Source organism: Calliphora vicina, chromosome 5 (genome assembly GCF_958450345.1).
Source record: "Calliphora vicina chromosome 5, idCalVici1.1, whole genome shotgun sequence".
Lineage (NCBI taxonomy): Eukaryota > Metazoa > Arthropoda > Insecta > Diptera > Calliphoridae > Calliphora > Calliphora vicina.
In genome coordinates this window covers 40,521,189-40,536,468 of record NC_088784.1, presented here as the reverse complement: position 1 = coordinate 40,536,468, position 15,280 = coordinate 40,521,189, and the positions used below count along the sequence as shown (strand labels likewise).

The 15,280-nt window shown below is 32.7% G+C and overlaps 1 protein-coding gene across 1 annotated transcript; it reads left to right on the top strand.

Annotated features, from left to right (window-relative positions):
- The first annotated feature begins 5,233 nt into the window (after positions 1 to 5,233).
- phyl (phyllopod) lies at positions 5,234 to 13,928 on the top strand. The gene is made up of 2 exons (XM_065511688.1): positions 5,234 to 5,374; positions 12,707 to 13,928. The coding sequence occupies exons 1-2, from the start codon at positions 5,237 to 5,239 to the stop codon at positions 13,877 to 13,879; spliced, it is 1,311 nt and encodes a 436-aa protein (XP_065367760.1). The 5' UTR covers positions 5,234 to 5,236; the 3' UTR covers positions 13,880 to 13,928.
- Positions 13,929 to 15,280: the final 1,352 nt, after the last annotated feature.

Genomic DNA, 15,280 nt, shown 5'->3' with positions numbered 1-15,280 from the left:
GTTGAATTTCTCGTATCTGGTAATGTACCCATCTTTTCCCAATTGTGTAATTAAGTTATTGTTCCTTTTCTGAAGACTAGTTGTTGGGTCAGTTTCAATTTTCCTGTATGTGCTCTTGTCATCTAATAATTGGTACATTTTCTCCATATAATCTCTCCTATATAATATCACAGTTTTATTTATTACATTTAAAAAAAATATTTCAGTGGGGATACCTTCCCATTTAGTGGGCGTGGTCCAATTTTTGACAATTTTTTTAAAAATTTATTTATATGCCATGGACATTAAATGTGCCGAAATTAAAAGATCTGACATGATTATTTTAATTTATGCCAAAAAAAATCGAATTGGAACCATAGTGCAATAGAAGAAAAAGTCAAGTTTTAAATTTCAAAGTACATATTCTATTTTGGCAAAATTTTGTATGACATAAATATGTCTCAAACGACTCAAATCTCTGTTTATGTGCTCAAGAAAAATATTAGACATATAAGATAATTTTTGTACGACAATAGGAACATATGTTTAAAATTTTATCAGAATTGACTTAACAATTTTTAATAAAATGTATTTTCCTGGTTAGAATTTCCAAAAGGTAAAAAATTTGTAAATATTAGGTATTTTTGAGCCACTTTCTCCCCTAAATGGTTCGAATATAAAGGAAGTACCATAAACATCTCTAATTTTTTATGTAGATATCGATGCATTTTTAATGTTTTTTTCTATCAGTTTAGAAGATAGAAGATTAGTGAACCTACATAGGGCGAAGGGAACCTATAAACCCAATTTCATGTTTGGGCTGGGCATTATTGAAACAGTCAGTCACTCAGTAACGTTACTCTTTTATATACATATGTAGATAGTTGGATAGATACGAGATAGATAGATAACAATATTGTAGTGTAAATGCAATTCGTTACATCCAAGACTATAAACACTTTCATTTGCTATACATATTTTCCTTTTTTCGGTTTTGTAATTTATTGTTGTTTTCGCTGTAAGAGTTTGTCGCTTTAATGTTGTTTCCAACATCTGTCAAACTTTTACTGTTGTTGTTGCTCCTTACTAGTATTGTTTAAATTGTTTTTGTTATTACAAAATTTTTGTTTCGCTATTGTACTGCTGTTCTGTTCTCTAACTTCCTTTTATCACTACGTTCGTTTTTGATACACAAACACATTTACAATAATGTGAGTATGAATTTAGGCCTTTTAGATGTAGCGGTAACAGTCTAATGCAGAACGAATTTTTCAGATTTTATTCGTGAGCGTAAAAAGGAGGTTTCTGTATATATTTATACACTTTAAAAAATAATGGGAAGAAAAGTTTAGAAAACTTATAACAGACTTAGTGATAAACACTTTAAGATCGAGAATAAGTTCCTGAATAAGCCGTGGGTTCCACACATTGTATGTAAAGTGTGTAGTGAACATTTAAAACAGAGGAAAAGCGTTAAATGTCGACATTTCAAGTTTGCTGTACCTATGATTTGTACAGAACCGAAGAACCATATTGAGGACAGCTATTTTTGCTAAATCACCGAATACGGCACGAACATCAACTAAGTTGCCAAATTTCAGTGGAGAAAGGTGTGTGCCAAGGATGCATCCTATCTCCATTGCTGTTTCACATCGTACTTGATGTCGTAATGACTCGTGTATCTCAAAATAACAGAGGAATTTCGTGGGGACAACAAGGCAATCTTGGAGATCTAGCATATTCTGAAGCATATCTGCCTTATCGCACATAAACACACCGATTTAACTGGTATGCTAACCGATATTATGCTGCGCTAGCATACCTAAACCAAAGAAATGCGCATAAACACAAACAACAATTTCCGTAGGTGACAATCCATTTGATTGAATTTATTATTTAGGCAGCCTCATTACTGCCAAAGGTAGAACAGCTGAAGACATCAGATGCCGAATTAATAAGGGGGTGCAGCATTCATCCCTCTCGAAAAGATATGAAAGTCCACATACATCACAAGAAGCACCAAAATTTAAATATTTAACGCCAGCATAAAAACGGTGGTTCTTTACGGATGCGAGACATGGAACGTTGCCAACAAAGAATTGCAGGCTTTGCAAGCCTCATCATGCGCATCTTCTGGCCGAACACTATCACCAATGCAGCTTTATGGTCGGCAACGCACCTGGAGCCAATATCGTTAGAAATCCGACGCCGCATGTAGATGTGGATTGGACATACACTAAGAAAGCCTCATGATGATATCGCACGCTCAGATCTGGATAGAATCACGCTACACATGGCGGGATATTAAAAACTTAGCTTTAGACAAAGTAAGTAGTTCCTCCTCCTAGGAAATATGGGAAAAAAACATTTTATATATAAAAATGGATGTTTGTATGTGTGTATGTATGTTCCGAATGAACTCAAAAACGGCTGGACCGATTTTGATAAAATTTTCACTGAATCTTCAGAAGCTACATAAGCCGAGCGCTATCAACGAACATGCGTGTACATTTGCTGCAATACCCTTTTGCCGAAACATTCTCAAATTGATCCCACCACAAATGTGATTTCGTTCCCGAACATACGCCAAATGCAAATTAATATTCAAGCTGATGTCGACAAAGTATTCCCAAGTCTTACAACCAACTACAAAAATTCGGATTCGCTGTGGGAACGTCCAATTTTGGCCCCAACAAATGATGATGTTAACAAGCTCAATGAGCAAATACAATTGAAACTGCCTGTTGAAACATTGACACAGTAATGAACGAAGAACAAGCCGTCAATTATCCTATTGAATTTTTAAATTCATTGGAACCAGCCGGATTGCAACCACATGTATTAACATTGAACGTTGGATCACCGACTTTGTCCGACACTGTATATTAAAATCGATATAAAGCAGATGTTTCCTAAGGGCCAGCAATGCGAACCGGGTTCATCTACTATAATATAAAATTAAGTAGCAGCTGCCTGGAAATCTTTTCATAGGAAATCAAAAGGCTGAAAATTACGAGAAATTAGTTATATACCATTTAAATCTTGAATGTAATATGAGCAGAAAACTATACTATCTGCAATGATATTTAGACAAGTTTCCTGAAAATCTTGGTTCGTAAAGCGAAGAACAAGGAGAACGTTTCCATCAAGAATTAAAAGTGGTGAAAGATGGTACCGTGAAATAGCTCCCAAATGAAATAACTCCCCACGAAAAGATGAAATAACACCCACCAAATTTTTCATACAACTTAGGACTTATTTCATTATGAAACAACTCCTAACGCATAGGAAGTTATTTCATAATTTTTTGTTGGGAGTTATTTCATAATGCAATAACTCCCAATGAAACAACCCCCAATGCATTTTTTGTTGGGTTTTATTTCATTTTATTTTGGGAATTAGGAGTTATTTCACCGTTTTGGGAGTTATTTCATTTTTGTATCATAAATATCAAAAACTGGCTTCACTCAGAAAAGTTTTTTGCATTGCCGGCCTTTGGCCGAGCGCTAAGGTTTTCTCCTCTGGGGTGTATCAAAAACCGACTTCGATGAATATATAAGCGTCAACTTATCGTAAGCGACATTTTCAATTTTTTTTTATGGACCGACTGATGTTTTAGCGTTCTCAGAATATCAAAATTGTTAATAACTTCAAAATTATAGGGGGTAAGATTTTATCGTAAGTCAATGTTTACATTTTACAGTAAACGAATTTTATGCAAAAAACTTTTCAGAGCGAAGCCAGTTTTGATACACCCCAGAGGAGAAAACTTTAGCGCCCGACCGAAGGCCGGCAATGCAAAAAACTTTTCTGAGTGAAGCCAGTTTTTGATACACCCCAGAGGAGAAAACCTTAGCGACCGGCCAAAGGCCGGCAATGCAAAAAACTTGACACATCCCAGAGGAGTAAAACTTTACGCTACGCCATATGCCTGCAATGCTTGCTTCAGATTGGGAATTATTTCATTTCTATTGGGATTTATTTCATTGGGAGATATTTCGATTTTTTGGAGTAATATTTTTAAAATTATGAAACCGCCCATTATTGGGAGTAATTTCATTTTACCCTTTGGTAGTTATTTCATTTTTCAAGTTTGGGAATTATTTCATTTTTGATGGGAATTATTTCATAGGAAGTTATTTCATTGGGAGTTATTTCATTTGGGAGCTATTTCACGGTACCGTGAAAGATATGCAGATTACTGTTGAAGTATCACACGGGAGTGTCCCAACCCTGCAATTTCTCTGAAACTACACGTAGCATTGAAAAACTAAGTATACAGAATCACGATAGACCTGCGCTATCTTACCACAGAAAGAAATATTTGAGATCACAACAGATATTGAGGTGTACATGACTACACAAACATAAAAGCTCTTAGTGCAAAGCTTCTTTTTATATACATTTAAGGAATGCTGATCACAAATGTTTAAATTGTACTGTCAGTTTTCGAGATATTTCCATTTTTATGTTTTCAACAAAAATTATGTTTTAGTATTATTTTAACAGTATATTTGCTATTTATTTCGTTCAGTGTAACTTGTATTTCGTTATAAAAAGGACTACTAGTACTTCTTAAAAGAACAATACACCCAAAAAACTATTATAACAAGAGGTACGTATGAATGTACGAACATAAACATGTAGAGTGGATCGAAGTGCTGTTATGAATTGTGGACGACAACGATGGCAAAACAAGTAGAAAGAGATGAGGAAGAAAAACAAAAATGAAAAAAAGGTTCAATGTGAGTTAAGAACAACCAACGTTAAGCTAAACTTCATTCGTAATTGAACCTTACAACGTGAAGGACGTGTACGAACGAACGTAATACAATACAAAAAGTGCGAGCCCTTTTAAACGAAATTAATTTTGTTAAACTGCTTCTCTCACATGACGGGAAAGAGAGCAAAACAAAAAGGAAGAAAAGAGTGTAATTAAAACATATGACGTAGTAAAATACAAAGTAGAGTGAACGTATGTATGTGTTTGTGTGCAAATGAAAAAAGAGGGTTTTGCGCAATATTATTTGTGTATCCTAAGGATTGTTATAGAAACCCAATAGAAAAGATACGAATACAAACAGAAAAAATACACATAAAACACGAAAACTGAATACACGTTCGGTGCGGCAAAAAAAAAATAAGAAAAATATTATCTTTAAGAAATTGTGTGAATTATTTGCAATTAAAAGAAAATAAAAATATCAAGTGTTTATTAATTTATATAATTGAACAAATATTAAAATAAAAAACAAAAATGTCTGAAAAATCATCGGAATATTTAAAACGCACCTGCCTCATCTGTGGTTGTCACACAAATCAAACCATCAACATTTATGAGCCACGCAGTGGACCAAATATTGTACAACTTATACAGGCCAAATTTAAATTCCAGGTAATTTTGCTTTTTCTTTTATGTCATATTTTGTTTAATTATTCTTAACAAATCTACAATAATTGTAATCATCCATACTTAGTGAAGTAAGTTAAGAAAATTATTTACTTCATTTGACATGGGAAAAAATCAATATGAGACTATTTATTCCTTTATATTATTTTTTTTATATAAAATGAGTCATCGTATCTTTCAACGGCAATGAGTTGGGGTGATTGACTTTCCAATATGAATATGTACTTGTTCACCAACTGAACCCAACCAACCACCCACAAAATTCTTTACATCCCTTGACTCTAACTACCCTGCCATCATTTAGAGTTTCAGCATTTTACATTTTTTACTAACACACATACATACATTATACATGCATTTATACGTCTGTTATTGTTGCTATTATTGTCAACAACAAACAATACGAGCAGAGAGAGTACAGCATCCTGACGCTGATGTTGTATCAGTGAAATCCATCAAATACGTTTTGCATTAGATTACTTCGCGTGTACTTGTGTGTTTAAATAAACAGTTGAGTTGACATATTTATAGGTCAATAATGTTAACATTAGTACGAGGAACTGTCAATCAACTTCATGCATGTCAATGTCATTCATGAGGTATTTTTATTTAGCCTGCTAGCAAATTATTTAGCCGTTAATATTGAAGTGAAGTGAAATAATATTTAAAAAAAACTTATTTTAGTATTAGTTTTTAATTAAATTTAAATATTTACAAACTAATAACCGATAAACACTGCATAGATTTCACAAACATATAGCGGAACTCATAAAGTGTTAAAATTGTTAATATCTCTTAAAATAATTATTTGATCTCAAATATTTTGATGTCAATCAAAAGGGCTTGAATTGCCAATTACGATAGATGAAAACTTTCTTCGTGTCAAATACTTATTGTTTCAATATTACATCTACATACATTTGTTAGAGATTATCAATAATCGTTGCCAAAAAAAAATGTTCTAAATATGCGGTCTTTGGCATGCGGAAGGGTTGTTACCTTCACTGAATGTGGGAAATGGCCTTCGAATAGTAATTATTCACTCAATAGCCGGACGAAGGCATTTTTATAGAAATATAGAAACGATTTTTAAGCCAAAAGAGAGCAATAACAAAATTAATTTTTTTAACAGTTTTTTCATTTATTGGCAAAAAAAATGTTCGAATTGTTTTTTCTTTTGGGGAAAAAGAAATCGGGTTAAAAAATATTTTTTCCGATTTTGACCCATTGTGGTTTTATATACGTCATTACAAAGGTCTTTGAAATATCTATCATTATATATCCATATTGTCTATATTAATGACTTAGTAATCCAGATTAAAACCAGTAATTACTTAGTTGTCCTGGTTTTTTCCTCATATCTCAGCCATTTGTGGACGGATTTTGCTGATTTTAAATAGCAAACTTCTCGAAAGCATATTTGACAGAATTATTGAAGATTTGGATCCCGAAGATATCTGGGGTCTTCAGACAATTGATTTCAACAGAATAACAGACGGACATGGCTTAATCGACTCCGCTATCTATAATAATCCAGAATATATATACTTTATAGGGTTGGAAAATTATATTGTGGAAATTATAAACGGAATGACAAACTTCTATATACCCTTCTCACGAAGGTGAAGGGTATAAAAAGAAGAGATTTGGAAAAAGTAGTGATTGATCGCTTTAGGTCAAACTACAAGGTGGAGCATCAGAAAATGCTATAAATCAGAAAATGCTATAAATTTTGCGATTGGCCCATGTTCTGTTCTGTTTTGACATTGGTGTAGTAAACACATGCGAAATACACGTTAATAAACAATGTTACGCTACACTGCTCCAGAACGCGGAATATTGCTGACAGAACTGACATTAGGGACCAATCGCAAAATTTATAGCATTTTCTGATAGGAGGATTACTTTTGCGCCACCTTGTATATAAAAGGTACCAAAAAAAGTACCAACACTTGTTTACCCTTTTTTACTCATTTAAATATGAATTTCCCAAACATATGATATTTTAAAGTTAGCCTTTTAAACCCTTGAAGGTAAATTTTCAAAAAATATAGCTGACCTTCAGAAAACTACAACACGTATTTTGCATTGGGTACAAAGTGAAATTTCGTATCATAAAAAATATTTATTTAAAAATTCTAATTTGAAGATAACTGATTTAAAAGAAAAAAATAATTCCCCTTTTTACCCTACTTTTAGTAAAAGTACCTCTCAAATACTGCATAATAATTCCCATTTTTACCCGTTATTATATTTTAAGGATGCACTGATGAAAAAATTACTTCTCAAATAGATATTTTCGTGATAAGATTAAGCTACCCATTAATTTGAATTGCCAAATATTTATGTACTCTTTATGAGCTTTCAAGTAAGGATCTACACTTGTTCCTTAATTCAACCTATTAAGGTGATCGAAGCACAAACGCGTTTGCTGGCTAAATATGTATGTAATAAGAATTGCTGCATTATAATAAAAATTCACATTCAGCTAGCTGAATTTGTTCTAAACAAAAAGTAATATAAACATAGATTATTTAAATTAAAAACAATGTAAACATATTGTTATTCAGCTAGCTAAACAAAAGTTATTAAAAATTAAAATTGTTTGAATCTACAGAATATTTCATAAACAAGTATGTAAGTAGATATATGCTACGTTTGTACTCATACACCGGATATTTAAACAAAATATTCACATAAACAAGTATGTTGTTCTTTTTGTTTGTCCTAAAACAGCAGATGTCACTTGTTCTCATAATTCCCACCTATCCCGTAATTTGATACCGACTCTCTGTCTCTGCTTCTCTGCTTTAATAAACTTTTAAAAAGTGGCTCTCCAGTCTTGTTTAATTACAAACAAACACAACAACAAAACAAAGGAACAACAAAAAATGATCGATGAATTGTATACATATGCACATAGTATTGATTGCTGACAGAGTATCCTTACAAACACACTCATCCTTATATGTACCTACAAGGCATAATATCGATCACATGTTTCCTAAAACTCCTGTTAATGGTGTTGGCAAAGTAGCTACTTGTTTGAAATTTGATACATCTCATTCGTTTGGCCTATTTGATGCATCTTGCTAGGTTTGTGAGAGATGTTTTTTTTTTCAAGAAAATGTCTCAAGATGCAGGTTGCTTGTAGGTTTTAGGTTTTAAGGTACATTCTCAAAGTACAAAAAAAAAATAAAAATAAAAAAATGTCAGCAGCTGCCCTTAGCCGGTGATAATCAGACTCAGAGCATGTTGATGATGAAGATGATCATTATGCAGGTTGTATGAGAGTTGCAGCATAATGCAGACATACAACAACAGCAGCTGCTGTTTGTTTGTTTTGTTTTAAACACCACACAATCACAGTGGTTTGCCCTAAAAAATTTTAAATTTAATTTAAAAACAAGTAAGAAAGTATGGCCCGACCATACAATACCCTACACCAAGTAAATGAGTAAAAATATTTTTCTTTTAAAATTTCAATAATTTATATTTTTGAGTGATTTTCGGAAGTGGGCCTTATATGGGAGCTATGACCAATTATGGACCGATCACCTTGAAATTAGGTCGAGTGATTTATGTCTATATTAAATTTAACTATGTTGAATTTTGTGTGTATACCAACATTTTTAAGCGATTTATGCACGTTAAAGTGATTTTCGGAAGCGGGTCTATATGGGAGCTATGACTAATTATGGACCGATCGTAACAAAATTTGGTGACATGAATTTTGTATATATAAAACTTATTTGGAGCGAAATTTGTGTAGATACATAGATAAATTAAACATTTATGACCGATAAAGTCCAATTTCGAGGGGACTTTGTATGGGGGCTAGGTGAAATAATGAACCGATTTCAGCCAGTTTCAATAGGCTTGGTCCTTGGGCCGAAAAAGTAATATGTACCAAATTTGATCGAAATATCTTCAAAATTGCGACCTGTACTCTGCGCACAAGGTTTACATGGACAGCCAGCCAGCCAGCCAGCCAGCCAGCCAGCCAGCCAGCCAGCCAACCAGACGGACGGACGGACGGACGGACGGACATCGTTTAATCGACTCAGAAAGTGATTCTAAGTCGATCGGTATACTTTAAGGTGGGTGTTAGACTAATATTTTTGGGCGTTACAAACATCTGCACAAACGCATAATACCCTCCCCACTATGGTGGTGTAGGGTATAAAAATTGCATATTCAGCTAGCTGAATACAGAAATTAGCATAACTTATATTACAAAAGAAAATAATGAAAAACTCTAGCATCTTTTATAATTCAAATAATGATTAATAACTGAAAATATGAACTCCCATAAAACCACTGTTAACTCATAGTTTAGCCAAACAAATCATTTTAAGATTTTTATTTGTTCGTACAAATATTTGTTAATGCTCCAATTTCTGCGGGTCAGTTCAGTTCTTCGTTATCTGCTGTGGCTAAAACTGCACATACATTTACTTTTTTGTTATTTTGGTTTAAAATTCAAAAACATTTTATATTTTTTTATGGATGTTTGTGTGTGTGTAGCAAGCAACAACATGCAACATAACGACAGCTGTATTTGTGGCAAAGTAATAGCACCTTTGCTGGGTGTTGTTATACCCTACACCACCATAGTGGGGAGGGTATTATGCGTTTGTGCAGATGTTTGTAACGCCCAAAAATATTAGTCTAACACCCACCTTAAAGTATACCGATCGACTTAGAATCACTTTCTGAGTCGATTAAACGATGTCCGTCCGTCCGTCCGTCCGTCCGTCCGTCTGGTTGGCTGGCTGGCTGGCTGGCTGTCCATGTAAACCTTGTGCGCAGAGTACAGGTCGCAATTTTGAAGATATTTCGATCAAATTTGGTACATATTACTTTTTCGGCCCAAGGACCAAGCCTATTGAAACTGGCTGAAATCGGTCCATTATTTCACCTAGCCCCCATACAAATGTCCCCTCGAAATTAGACTTTATCGGTCATAAACGTTTAATTTATCTATGTATCTACACAAATTTCGCTCCAAATAAGTTTTATATACACAAAATTCATGTTACCAAATTTTGTTACGATCGGTCCATAATTAGTCATAGCTCCCATATAGACCCGCTTCCGAAAATCACTTTAACGTGCATAAATCGCTTAAAAATGTTGGTATACACACAAAATTCAACATAGTTAACTTTAATATAGACATAAATCACACGACCTAATTTCATGGTGATCGGTCCATAATTGGTCATAGCTCCCATATAAGGCCCACTTCCGAAAATCACTCAAAAATATAAATTATTGATATTTTAAAAGAAAAATATTTTTACTCATTTACTTGGTGTAGGGTATTATATGGTCGGGCTTGACCGACCATACTTTCTTACTTGTTTTATTTTTTGTTTAGTTTTATTTTCTCAAAATAATTTTTTATCACAATTTTTTGTTTTTGGTTTTATACGAATATGTATATGAAATTTTTGTATGCGTATTTTGCACCTGGTGATCGATTCTTATGCATTTTACAGCAAAGCAGCTCAACATATGACGTCTACTTACGTACACTATAGCTGTCAGTCTGTCTGTCCGTCCGTCCGATCTGTGTAGGGTTTTTAATGCGACTCGTAATAATTAAACCTTTTTGTTTATCAATGTAAATCCTGTTTAACACACGGCACACGCGTCATCTGTCATTTTACCACACAACAACAATAACAACAGGAACAATATAATAACTTAGAATTTCTAATATGTGTGCCACATGAATCTAATAATGATCGTTCAGGTAAACAATAGTGTTATCACAAATACTAAGCATGCGCGCCAAGCTCTATTTCAAACACCTTTAACATATTTTTTATTGAATTTACCAGTACAAATATATGTAGATCCATTTTAAGCAGTAGAACAACCACTGGCAGCTGTTATCAGTTACACTGCTATTGAGCCATGCAGCCAGTTTTACTTAATTACAAACTTACTCCTAAACTACAGGCTGCAAGTATTTACCGGCTTTTTTGTTGTTGTTGTTATGGTTGTTATTGGTTTTTGGTGGTGGCAGGTGGTTTTGACCAAAAACACACAACATTCGTACATAATTTATAAATATTTTATTGATATGGTGTCCTATGCAGCGGTAATTATCAACGTGTTTGTTTTGGTCTTTTTATAAAAGGATCAGTTCACCCTAATTCTTTTACAATTCATAGGGCGTTACAATTATGAACTTTAATAATTGATTTGTGATTACAACTGTATGATTTTTAATTGGTTTTAGACAAACCGCAATAATATTTCAAATATTATAAAGTACATTTTTATATTAACCCTCAAGTTTTCGAATAATTTTTTAGGCTAATTACGATCCAATAAACTCAGAACAGCCATCAGAAACTAATTTGCAAATTAAGTTTAGGAACCAGGTGCAAAAAGGTGAAGAGTGCCTCAGGGCATTGTTGTCGGTTTAGGTGTAAAAAAACAATAATAATGATACGATTTTGTTGAAAAACTAATGAAAAAGAACTAATAAAAAATATTTCGAATAGATCGAGCGACTAAAAGTTAGTAAAACTTTGATTTAAAAAAAAAACAAGTAAGAGAGCTATATTCGGCTATGCCGAATCTTATATACCTACCCTTCACCAAGATAAAGCAAGCAAACGCGTAGTTAAAATTTAAAAAAAAACTTAGCATACTGCCTGTTTTTACTTTTTCACACATTTTGCGATATGAAACATTATTAAAGTTTACATGGTTGCGTTAGGAATTGCTCGACTTTTTAAGGTTGCATTGCATACAGACGTTTTGGAATTCACCCTATTCTTCAAAATAAAAAAAATCGTTTACCCGAAATTCTTAAAGTCCAAATCTTAGGAACGGCCATTTATGAGAGTTATTAAGCAAATTCTTTATGATTTTTATTATCGCATATAATTTAAACAAAAGCATTAAGAATAATTCTTAGATTTTTGAAATTTAATTATAGGGTAAACGTCCTAAAATTATCGTTAGATGTGACCATAATGGTCAGGGGAATTTTTAATAACCCCAATAAGCACCAAAGCCCCAAAAATTCAAGCACTTTAACATTTTGATGGAATTTAACTTAAATGCAAATGTAATTAAGCTTTAAACTTCAAAAATAATAGAAAAAACTAGTAAGAGAGCTATATTCGGCTGTGCCGAATCTTATATACCCTTCACCAAATTATACTTCAAAATAATACCATATTAGATCAAGTATCATAGCAATCCAAACCCTTATCCTCGAAATTAATAAATAGTTCATACAAAAAAGCATCCTAAACTAATTTATATTTATCTTCTCTTATTCTTTTGCAGCCCTTAAACGAGGATAAATATTTATGCTTCAGTTGCAATAATTGGCTGATCAATTGGCATTCGTTACAGGCTTTAAACAGCAATGATGCCGAAAGTCCTTCGGGTACCTTTCGATCCCACTTAAACAGCGGCAATGTAATGCAAGATGAAAAAAGTTCTGGCTCCAAAAAACAAGTAGCCGTTTGCCGACCCATTGCTCAAGTCAAACCCAGACAACTGGCCGAACTCGAAGAGCTGAGAGAGGCACCACAACAACAACATCAGGAACAATCTACTGTAGAGGCTGTACCAGAACTAACTGAAAGCAATAAACCTGTGAGTAAAATCAATTTCAACAAGCGTAATTTCCGTTTGCAATTGACCAAACGTGGAGGAGCTAGAGTGCAGCAGAAATCAATGCAACAATGTGCTTGTGGCAAATATATGGTGGTGCGTAGCCATAAAAACTCCCTGAAAACACCTACACAAACCGCATTGAAATGTCGCAAGTGTCGAGAGTTTTCTCGCTTGAGGGCCTGTTATCTGCGTAGTATTGTACAAGTGGAAAAAGAATTGGCCCAGCGAGAAACTCCACTATTTATGGCACGTAATTCACAAAATCTAGTCACTGAAATTGAAACAGAAGCACAAACAGAAAACGAATGCCAAAGTATACACCAACATCATACACACCAGCAACAGCAGCAACAACTGCAACCTCAACCTCAGCAAATACGTCATAATTATTTGCCAAAACCCTCAGTCGATGGCAAAGTTGTCTCCATGCTAAGGCGCTTGGGCACTACACTGTCTAGAGAACCACAAGAAAACGGAAGCGACATCAACACCAACACAACCAGCACTTTACCACAAATTATGAGTCCCACTAAACCAAAATCAAAGTGGTTGCGTCCCCTGGAAGATGATGAAGTTTTAGTCAATTTCGATACAAGCATATCGGAAGTTCTACCCTGTTTAGCAGATCAATTTACATACGTCAACTCGTTGGCAGCCAGAAAACGTCTAACTTTTCAGGTTTCCGAAACGGCGGAAGTGATTGATTTGTGTGACGAAGATGAGCACGAAAGTGAAGCAGAGGAAAATTATGAAGAACTCATTGAAATGGAGACACAACAAGAAGACATTACTTCCACATTCAATTTACCCAAAGGCTTAACAATTACTTTGGTTTAAAATGCCAAAAAAAACACAACAAACAACTAAATAAAGCAAATTTAATATTAATTGTATTAACAAAACATATAATTTAGTGCAGCAGCAGCTAAAAAAACATAAGAGATTAAGAATCTATTCAAGCTACCAAAAACAAAACAAATTTTAGTCAAATTTCTAGCCTCAAACAAAACTGATTTAAATGAAAACTCAATAATTGATCAATCAATCTAACGATAAATCTTATCTTAACATTAATTGTACATTTTTCACCGCTACTTATTAAAAATCTGTATTAAAAATCATCTACATACTACATTTCAATATATATTATGTATTTATTAATTAAATCCACCGTTTTAAACAAAAACAACATTTAAAAACCTAAATTAATACAAAATTTTAACTAATTAATTGATAAAATAAACTATAGTCGTTATTCAGTATTTAATCAAACATAAATTATGTTGAAATTTAAAACAATCTAGTAAATTTTTATTTTTTTATTATTTTTATTTTTTTGTAATTTACAAATGTTATTATTTGTCTGTAAATTAATTTATTTTTAATTGTAATCTGTAATTTATTGTATATTTTATTTAGACCAATTAAATATTTAACAAAAAAAAATATTAGTTCATTTTTATTAAGTTGTACATAATTTACATTTTAAATGCATTAGATATTGTTTATTTATTTAACATTAAGTCTCAAACAAACAAAAAATCTACATAAAAATAAAAATTTTATAATTGATTTATTATAAACACACAAAAACAAAAATAATAAATCGTATAAAAAACGCAAAGAATTAACTGAATACTGAACTCCCAAACAAAATAAATATCATGATTGAAATTAAAGCATAAAAATAATTTGTTTCTTTTATTTAAAAACCTAACCCCCTGTCTATACCAGATAAATTTTTATCATGATAAAGGTCAACATGGTGGTCAAAATAAAAAATTATCGGGGTATAGTCCCCATTTATTAGTATTATTGCTGCATAATGACAAAATTGTTAGTGCTTTTGCTTAGACAACTTTGTCTTGACAACAAACGTCATCAATTGCTACGATAAATATTTGTCAAGTATAGACAGGTTGTTAAAATACGTTATGTGTTTTATTTTTCAGACGCTAGGCAACTCTAAATGATTTTTCCAAATATGGTAGCTCTACTCTATACAGTCGACTAAAAAGACAGAATTTATTTGAAAATAAAATAAATTTTTTTTAAATTCTAAACGACAAATTTTCAAATCTATAATTTTTGTGTTTGTTTAATCACATAATATCCAATTAATAATATACATATCTGTTTGAATTGATGCAACAATTATTCAATTTATCTTAAATTAAAAAGGATCTAATCTAAACCAAATTCAATTCAATAATCAAAAAAAGTTAAAGGCGGAGGAGG

What these genes read in the sequence shown, in the direction of transcription:
- phyl (XM_065511688.1), top strand. Translation starts at nt 5,237, where the DNA reads ATGTCTGAAAAATCATCGGAATATTTAAAACGCACCTGCCTCATCTGT. An exon ending in AGGCCAAATTTAAATTCCAG is followed by an intron (nt 5,375 to 12,706) that starts GTAATTTTGCTT and finishes ATTCTTTTGCAG; the next exon opens with CCCTTAAACGAGGATAAATA.